Below are 9427 nucleotides of genomic sequence, written 5' to 3'. Positions count from 1 at the left end.
ACCATTTCATCCCCGAAGGCTGGGAAACAACTCAAATTAATGAAAATTAAGTCTGGTAAATAACAGCAAATGTCGGGAAAGATGTGGGTATATGGATAGCATAAGTTGCTGGTGGGAATGTAAATGGATAAAATCATTTTGGAAAGCAAATTGGGCCCAGTGCGGTGGCTCACGCCTGTAATCCCAGCACTTTGAGAGGCTGAGGCAGGCAGATCACCTGAGGTCAGTAGTTCAAGACCAGCCTGGCCAGAATGGTGAAACTCCATCTCTACTAAAAATACAAAACAACTGAGCTGGGCATGGGGGTGCACGCCTGTAATCCCAGCTGTTCGGGAGGCTGAGGCAGGAGAATGGCGCGAACCCAGGAGGCGGGGCTTGCAGTGAGTCAAGATCGCACCACTGCCCTCCAGCCTGGGCGACAGAGCAAGACTCCATCTAAATAAATAAATAAATAAAAGCAAATTGGAAATTCCCCTACAGTTGAGGATGGCTATACTCTATGCCAGACATCTTCTGGATAGCCTTCCAATCGATCCCTTCACCCCTTTCCCCGCTGTCCTGGCCTCAGGAGGCTGACTTGGACAGGTTGCCATGTCTCGGGCATGGGTTCCTAGTGGGCAGCCTGGTGGGAGATCAGAAGGAAGGAAAGGCTGGGCGCAGTGGCTCACACCTGTCAAGTCTGCACTTTGGGCAGCTGAGGTGGGAGGATTGCTTGAGCCCTGAAGTTTGAGACCAGCCTGGGCAACATAGTGAGACCCTGTCCCTACAGAAAGTAAAAAAAAAAAAAAAAAGCCAGGTGTGGTGGCACATGCCTGTAGTCCCAGCAACTCGGTGGGCTGAGGTGGGAGAACTGCTTGAGCCTGGGTGGTCAAGGCTGCAGTGAGCTATGATCGTGCCACTGCACTCCAACCTGAGACCCTGTTAGAAAGAAAGAAAGAGAGAGAGAGAGAGAAAGAGACAGAAAGGCAGACAGGAAAGAAGGAAGAAAGAAAGCTAGGCATGGTGGCTCACGCCTGTAATCCCTGCACTTTGGGAGGCGAGGTGGGCAGATCACCTGAGGCCGGGAGTTCGAGACCAGTCTGGCCAACATGGTGAAACCCTGTCTCTACTAAAAATACAAAAATTAGCCAGGCATGGTGGCATGTGCTTGTAATCTCAGCTACTTGGGAGGCTGAGACAGGAGAATCGCTTGAACCCAAGAGGTGGGGTGACAGTGAGCCAAGATCGCGCTATTGCACTCAAGCCTGGGCAACAGAATGAGAATAGAAAGGAAGGAAGGAAGGAGAAGGGGAAGGGTAAGGGGAAGGAATGGGGGAAAGGGGGAGGGGAAGGGAAGGGAGGGGAGGGGAGGAGAGGGGGAGAGAAGAAGAAAGAAGGAGAGAAAGAAGGATGGAAGGAAGGAATGAAGGAAGAAGGAAAGGAAAGGAAGGAAAAAAAAGAAAGAGAGAAAGAGTGATCACGGTATTTGGTCACCTCAAGTCAGCTGAGTCCCTCTGCAAAAGATCACCCCTCTCAAGATGACCATCTCTACACAATTATTTTCTTTCCAGGTCTGGGAGGCTTTCCCTTCTGTGTCTCTTTGGGCCTTGTGGCAGTAACAGCTCAGCTGCTACAAGCCCTAGGTTGCTGCTCTATCCCTTATGGTTTCCTTGCAACCTGCCCTAACTGTGTAGGCAGTTCCTCTATGAAACCTTCCATAAGTTGGCTGATTTTAAGTGTGCCATCTCCTTCTACTGGGGCTCTGCCTGATACAACCTTAAACCCAGGAAATCCACTTCTCAGTGTTCATCCGGTGATACTCTTAGGTGCACAAGGAAACCCGTACAAGAACATTAATTGCGGCCCTGTTTGTAACAGGAAAAAAGTGGGAAAAACCAGTCCCTTAGGAGAATAGATAAAATGTGCTTTGTTCCTGCAATAGAATACAAGACAGTGGCTAAAAGGAATGAACTGAAAGATAGCACCTCACACCCATCGGAATGACTATAATCAGAAAAGAAAAGAACAAAATGGCATAAGTGTTGGTGAGCATGTGGAGAAGCTGGAACCCTTGTGCACTGCTGGTGGGAATGTAAAATGATGCAGCTGCTATGGAAAACAGTATGGGAGTTCCTCATAGAATCAGAAGTAGAATGACCATATGAGACAGCAATTATCCCACTTCTGGGTATATACCCAAAAGAACTGAAAGCAGGCCGGGTGTGGTGGCTCATGCCTGTAATCCTAGCACTTTGGGAGGCTGAGGTGGGAGGATCACTTGAGCCCGGGAGTTTGAGACCAGCCTGGGTAACATGGCAAAACCCCATCTCTACTAAAATACAAAAATTAGTCGGGCGTGGTGGTGGGCACCTGTAGTCCCAGCTACTCCGGAGGCTGAAACACGGGAATCGCTTGAACCCCAGAGGCAGAGGTTGCAGTGAGCCGAGATCATGTCACTGTACTCCATCCTGGTGACAGAGCAAGATTCCATCTAAAAAAGAAAAAAAAAAATTGAAAGCGCGGTCTGGAAGAAAAGAAATACATCCACGTTCACCACAGCATTAATCATGATAGCTACATGGTGGAAGCAGTTCTGTGTCCATCAACAGATGAGTGGTTAAGCAAACTGTGGTCCATCCATACGACCTAATATTCACCGTTCATAAGGAAGGGAATTCTCTATGGGCACGGTGGCTTACACCTGTAAACCCAACACTTGGGAAGTTGAGGCAGGAGGATCACTTGAAGCCAGGAGCTCAAGATCAGCCTGGGCAACACAGCAAGACTCCATAAAAAAAATTAGCTGGGCACAGTGGTGCACACCTGTGGTCTTAGTTACTCGGGAGGCTGAGGCAGGAGGATCACTTGAGCAGGAGATGTCAAGGCTGCATTGAGCCATGACTGTACTACTGCACTCCAGCCTGGGTGACAGAGCAAGACTCTGTCTCAGAAATAAAAATAGGCCAAGCACGATGGCTCACGCCTATAATCCCAGCACTTTGGGAGGCCGAGGCGGGCAGATCACCTGAGTTCAGGAGTTCAAGACCAGCCTGGCCAACATGGTGAAACCCCCATCTCTACTAAAAATACAAAAAATTAGCCGGACATGGTGGCGGGTGCCTGTAGTCCCAGCTACTTGAGGCAGAAGAATTGCTTGAACTGGGGAGGCAGAGGTGGTGAACCGAGATCGTGCCACTGCACTCCAGCCAGGGGGACAAAGCGAGACTCCATCTCAAAATAATAACAATAATAATAAAACAAAAATAAAAATAAAAAATAAACACAGGGCATGGGAGAAGAGGAGATGAGCCCAGCCTTTGTAGACAACTTGTTCAAGTTTCCTTGGCTGGGGATGGAAGAGACAGGGTGGAATCAGGGCTAAAGCTGGAGCTGACTGCCAATGTGTTTGAGGAGAAGGAGGCACTGGGGTAGGTGAGGGAGAAAAGATTCAGGGGAGGTGATGGTAAAAAGCAACAGCAAGAGAGGCAGGTGCGGCCTCCCATGTGGAAGGCAGAGAGAGGGGAGGGGCCTCTCCCCTTTGAGCACTTGCTTCCCACTGCCCCAAATAGCAGCTGCCTTGTATGGTGCCTTGGTGTGCCACGGACTCCATGCACCCTCCATCTCATCTCCACCGCACCTCAACTCTCTCAGCAGGTGAGGAGGTATTTGTTTTTTTTCTTTTTTCTTTCTTTCTTTTTTTTTTTTTTTTTTCTTTTATTGAGACGGAGTTTTGCTCCTGTTACCCAGGCTGGAGTGCAATGATGCTATTTCGGCTCACCACAACTTCTGCCTCCCGGGTTCAAGCAATTCTCCTGTCTCAGCCTCCCAAGTAGCTGGGGTTACAGGCATGCACCTCCAAGCCCCGCCGATTTTGTATTTTTAGTAGAGACGGGGTTTCTCCATGTTGGTCAGGCTGGTCTCGAACTCCTGACCTCGGATGATCCGCCTGCCTCGGCCTCCTAAAGTGCTGGGATTACAGGCGTGAGCTACCGCACCCGGCTAGGGTATTTGTTTTCAGCACAGCTAAGAAAAAGCAGTAGGTTTGGGACTTGAACCCAGCTCTGTCTGGATCCCTCCACACCACCAGACCACAATCTGCCTTCCGTCCACAAGGAACTGGCTGGAATCCTTCTCTCTTGGGACTACTTCCCCAGGCCTCTGCCCCGCAACCCCCGGACTTCCACCCCTGGGGGATCAGTTACGGTTTTGTGCTCTTCTGACTTGGATTCTCTGCTTATCTTTTCAATGTGTGTTGTGTTTGTGTTTTTCTCCCCAATGCTGTTCTGCATCGCTTGAAGGCAAAGTCCAAACCTGATGTTATCTTTTAATCTATTTAAGCCTAGAAAGGGACAATCAATATCAAATTGCAACAATTCCATTTCTTTTTCTTTTTTTCTTTTTTTGAGATGAAGTTTCACTCTTGTTGCCTAGGCTAGAGCGCGATTTTGGCTCGCTGCAACCTCCGCCTACCGGGTTCGAGCAATTCTCCTGCCTCAGCCTCCCAAGTAGCTGGGATGACAGTTGCCCGCCACCATGCCCAGCCATTTATTTGTATTTTTAGTAGAGATAGGGTTTCACCATATTGGCCAGGCTGATCTTGAACTCCTGACCTCAGGTGATCCACCAACCTCAGCCTCCCAAAGTGCTAGGATTACATGCATGAGCCACCGGTCCTGGCCAACAATTCCATTTCTTTCTCTTTATTTTTATTTTTTAGACAGTATCTCACTGTTGCCCAGACTGGAGTGCAGTGGTTTGATCATAACTCACTGCAGCCTCGACTTTCTGAGCTCCGGTGATCCTATTGCCTTGGCCTCCCAGGCAGCTGGGACTACAGGTGCACGCCACCACGCCCAGTTAATTTTTTTAACATTTTGTTGTAGAGATGAAGTTCTCACTATTGCCCAGGCTGGTCTCAAACTCCTGGGCTCTAGAGATCCTTCCACCTCGGCCTCCTAAAGTGTTGGGATTACAGGCGTGAACCATCGTGCCCAGTCCCTTCGTTGTTTTTTAATGTGGTCTCTGAGACTGGAGAGAGTGAGGTTTGTGGAAACAGCAGGAAGCCTTAGGTGTGCACCAGAGTGAAGCCCCTTAGTGGCTGGATGACTTGTCCTCCTTTGGGCCTTATTTCCTCATCTGTGAAATGAGGACAAGTTTTCCTTCCAGGATTGTAGGAAGTGCTATCCATGGGAGGCATGGCAGAGCGGTCTGGTATCCCCAAGGCACTCACTTGTCAGTGGTGATCCCCAGCTAAGTGAGTGCAGGCAAGAGCCATGCTTCCCTCCTTGCTATTCTCCCATCAGTGTCTGAGCTCAGGGTTCTTGGAGTCAGACTGAAGGGAGAAGAAATCGAAACAGGAGAGAACAATGAGACAGGAAAACGAACTGCAGAGCAGGTATATTTTGAGGGTGGAGCATGGAGAGACAGGAAGACTAGGGGCTTTGGAGAGTGAGGACCTGGGTTCCAGGCCCAGCCTTGCCATGTCCAGGTCATTTACTTCTGAGTCCTTGCAACTGGGTTCCCTTGCTTTCCTCTGTAAAATGGAAACCTGTCAGGCAATGGCTGAAGCTCCTGTGCACACTTCTGTGTAAGCCACTTACCAAGGGAACCCTGGGGGGCTGCATGCCCCACTGCCCCAAAGCAGGCCCTAAGGCCTCTAGGTGGCTGGACACCTTGTCCCCTTTGAGGAGTGGCCTGGAGCCACCTCAGGCTGGGGCCCACCCTTTTCAGTGACCTGAAGGCCTCTAGGACTCAGGGCACCTGACACAGCTCATCACTCATTTATTCAATTTTACAAACCTACTTCTTCTTGCAGAGCACTGTTCCTGTGACTAAGACACCACCTTTGCCTCCAAGCAGCTCACAGACCCTTGGTGAGATGGACATTCAGATATATGGTGTGGCCTGCCCTGTGCCACTGATAAACTTCTTGCCTTTCCTGTGCCAATTGACTTCTTGAATGCATCCATTTATGGTTTCCAGGGTATGCTATTTTAACTCCTTGAATATACGGGGATCTCTTTATGTTTGGCCAAGGGGATTAGCACAGTCTCAATGCCCTTGGGATTTTCAAGAGCTATTTGATGCATAAGTAAAAACATGAACTAATTCAGGGGCAGTGGAGGGCAGGAAGATGGGGCAAGATGTGTTATGTGTTCTCTCACAGAGCCCAGAAGTGATATGGGAGCCGAGAAGTGGGTTAGGAGGGCTTCCTGGAGTAGGTGACATTTGAACTGGGTCCTGGAGGATGAGTTAGAATTCGCTAGGCATGTGCTCTTAGCACAGGGAACAGCATTTGAAAAAAAAAAAAAAAAAAAGCCTGAATGATGAGAATTGCCTACTGGCCAAGTGGGTATAGGATGATGATGGTGAAGTGAGCCATGTAAAGTGGAAGAGACAGATTCAAGAGGGGTGTCGCGGTGCAAGGTTTTGAGCAGTACAGATAAACAGAGAAAAGCAGAAAGTTCGCTCAATCTTGACACTCAAGGACAGTCACCATATGTACATATACCTATGTTTTTAAGAGAATTCATACATGTTCTTTTTATTTTATTTATTTATTTATTTTTTTGAGACGGAGTCTCACTCTGTCACCCAGGCTGGAGTGCAGTGGCCGGATCTCAACTCACTGCAAGCTCCGCCTCCCTGGGTTCAGGCCATTCTCCTGCCTCAGCCTCCCAAGTAGCTGGGACTACAGGCGCCCGCCACCTCGCCCGGCGAGTTTTTTTGTATTTTTTAGTAGAGACGGGGTTTCACCGTGTTAGCCAGGATGGTCTCGATCTCCTGACCTCGTGATCCGCCCGTCTTGGCCTCCCAAAGTGCTGGGATTACAGGCTTGAGCCATCGCGCCCGGCCACATGTTCTTTTTAAAAGAAAGACTACATATGCAGTGTTTTCTTTTTCGGTGTCAGGGAGTTCTGTTTCGTTTTGTTTTTGAGATGGAGTTTCACTCGTCGCCCAGGATGGAGTGCAATGGCGAGATCCCGGCTTACTGGCCTCCCGGGTTCAAGGGATTCTCCGATCTCAGCCTCCTGAGTAGCTGGGATTACAAGCCCACGCCACCACGCCCAGCTAATTTTTGTATTTTTAGTAGAGACGGGGTTTCACCAAGTTGGCCAGGCTGGTCTTGAACTCCTGACCTCAGGTGATCTGCCACGACGCCTAGCTGGTCTTGAACTCCTGACCTCAGGTGATCTGCCACGACGCCTAGCCAGGGAGTTGTTTTAAACAGATTTTTTTCCCTCTCTTCTCCGGACGTTAACTTTGGTGCTGGGTGGGGAGAAACGTGGTAAGCAAAGAACAGTTAAGTGAGCAGCTGCCACCATAGCCACCGGGACAGTGCAGGAAGAGCCGTCTCCCAGGTAAAGACTGTGGGTAGAGGGGCGCGTGGTGGGTGAGAGGGAGGAGTCTGCGCTGACTCAGGGTTTCTGGCTTAGGAAACAGTGGAGCTGCTGATACCTTTATGAGGAAGCCGGGCTAGTTTGGAGGGGCAGATAACTAACTTGGATGGGAACACCTCGGGTGTTCGTGGAAGTGTCCCGCGGGCTGTGGTCTCGCGTGGGGGACTCCCCAGGCCCGCAACCCTGTCTGGGGCACCTGCGAGGCACCAAGCGAGTTGCCTGGGGCGGGGAGTGCGGCCTGGGCGTCCAGGCTTAAGCCCCGATGCGCGGGCCCTTCTCCACCCAGGCCGGCGCTCGCCACCCCACTCTCCAAGGTGAGGGTGTCGGCCCCACCGCCTCGGGCTGGGAACAGGCGTGAGGCCCCCTTACTCCCTAGTGTCACCAGGTGGGGCGGGACCCGAATCCCGGCCCTGCCACTTGCTGCCTCAACGACTTTGGAGAAGTTGTTCTCCCCCCTCCTGCCTCAGTTTCCCCATCCGCCCACCTCGTCGGCAGACCTGAAGGCGGTTTGTAACCTGCAGGGCCATTCCACTTCCCTGGCCGGCGGCGAAGGCTAGTGGTGCGGCTTGGGCTGGGGTCGCCCCGATCGTCCCCGCCCGACGCCACCGAGGAGGGTATCGGGCAGGGACGCGAGGAGCTGGGAACACGCAGCGCCGCCCCAGCCGGACGGGCGGGCCCGGGCTGGCGTCGAATCCGCGCCGGAGAGCCCAGCCCGTGGCCAGGCCGCTGCTCCCGGAGCCCGCTGGGGCCCGGAGCCCCGGCCCTCGCCGCCTCGTCGCCATCAGAACAAAAGCCGCGGCTCAGCCCGGAGCCCGGGCGCCCCGCAGGCCTGGCCCGCGCCCGGCAGCCCGCCGCCCTGCGCTTCGCGGCCGCGCCTTCGGGCCTTCGGCCCTTCGGCCCGAGCACGCTCGGCTCTTTCCGCCACGGCCGGCGCAGGTGGAGGGGGCGGGGCGGGGGCCGTGCGTGGTGACGCCGCGGGGGGGGTGACGCACCGGCGTGCCCCGCCCCCACCCCCTCCCCGTTCAGGCTCTGGAAAGAGAAGAAAAAAAACTTTCTTTTTTTTTTAATTGAGGAATCAACAGCCGCCATCTTGTCGCGGACCCGACCGGGGCTTCGAGCGCGATCTACTCGGCCCCGCCGGTCCCGTGCCCCACAACCGCCCGCGCACCCCGCTCCGCCCGGCCGGCCCGCTCCGCCCGGCCCTCGGCGCCCGCCCCGGCGGCCCCGCTCGCCTCTCGGCTCGGCCTCCCGGAGCCCGGCGGCGGCGGCGGCGGCAGCGGCGGCGGCGGCGGCGGCGGCGGAACGGGGGGTGGGGGGGCCGCGGCGGCGGCGGCGACCCCGCTCGGCGCATTGTTTTTCCTCACGGCGGCGGCGGCGGCGGGCCGCGGGCGGGGAGCGGAGCCCGGAGCCCCCTCGTTGTCGGGCCGCGAGCGAATTCATTAAGTGGGGCGCGGGGGGGGAGCGAGGCGGCGGCGGCGGCGGCACCATGTTCCCGGGGACTGCCTGAGCCGCCCGGCCGGGCGCCGTCGCTGCCAGCCGGGCCCGGGGGGGCGGCCGGGCCGCCGGGGCGCCCCCGCCGCGGAGTGTCGCGCTCGGGAGGCGGGCAGGGGATGAGGGGGCCGCGGCCGGCGGCGGCGGCGGCGGCGGCGGCCGGGGGCGGGCGGTGAGCGCTGCGGGGCGCTGTTGCTGTGGCTGAGATTTGGCCGCCGCCTCCCCCACCCGGCCTGCGCCCTCCCTCTCCTTCGGCGCCCGCCCGCCCGCTCGCGGCCGCGCTCGCTGCTCTCCCTCGCAGCCGGCAGGGCCCCCGACCCCCGTCCGGGCCTTCGCCGGCCCGGCCGTCCGCTCCCGGGGCTGTTTTCGCGAGCAGGTGAAAATGGCCGAGAACTTGCTGGACGGACCGCCCAACCCCAAACGAGCCAAACTCAGCTCGCCCGGCTTCTCGGCGAATGACAGCACAGGTGAGGAGGGGTCCGGGGCGGCGGGGGCCCGGGGCGCGCTGTCACCCCCACCTGAAAGAGAGTGTCCGGGGGTGGTGGTCGCGGATACCT

The 9427-nt window shown here is 55.0% G+C and overlaps 2 protein-coding genes across 2 annotated transcripts in view; one reads left to right on the top strand and one right to left on the bottom strand.

Annotated features, from left to right (window-relative positions):
* Window positions 1-7071: 7071 nt before the first annotated feature.
* LOC139359811 (collagen, type I, alpha 1a-like) lies at window positions 7072-9105 on the bottom strand. The gene is made up of 2 exons (XM_071084027.1): window positions 7864-9105; window positions 7072-7248 (listed from the first exon to the last, which is right to left on the bottom strand). Exons 1-2 carry the CDS (start codon window positions 8865-8867, stop codon window positions 7203-7205), a joined length of 1050 nt encoding a protein of 349 aa, XP_070940128.1. The 5' UTR covers window positions 8868-9105; the 3' UTR covers window positions 7072-7202.
* The window catches only part of CREBB (CREB binding protein), a 158632-nt gene continuing 158309 nt past the window's right edge, over window positions 9105-9427 (top strand). The window contains 1 exon segment of the mRNA XM_011717621.2: window positions 9105-9337. Coding sequence (XP_011715923.2) covers window positions 9253-9337 — 85 coding nt within the window. The 5' untranslated portion in view covers window positions 9105-9252.

This window comes from Macaca nemestrina, chromosome 18 (genome assembly GCF_043159975.1).
Source record: "Macaca nemestrina isolate mMacNem1 chromosome 18, mMacNem.hap1, whole genome shotgun sequence".
Lineage (NCBI taxonomy): Eukaryota > Metazoa > Chordata > Mammalia > Primates > Cercopithecidae > Macaca > Macaca nemestrina.
This window is presented reverse-complemented; position numbering and strand designations above follow the sequence as displayed.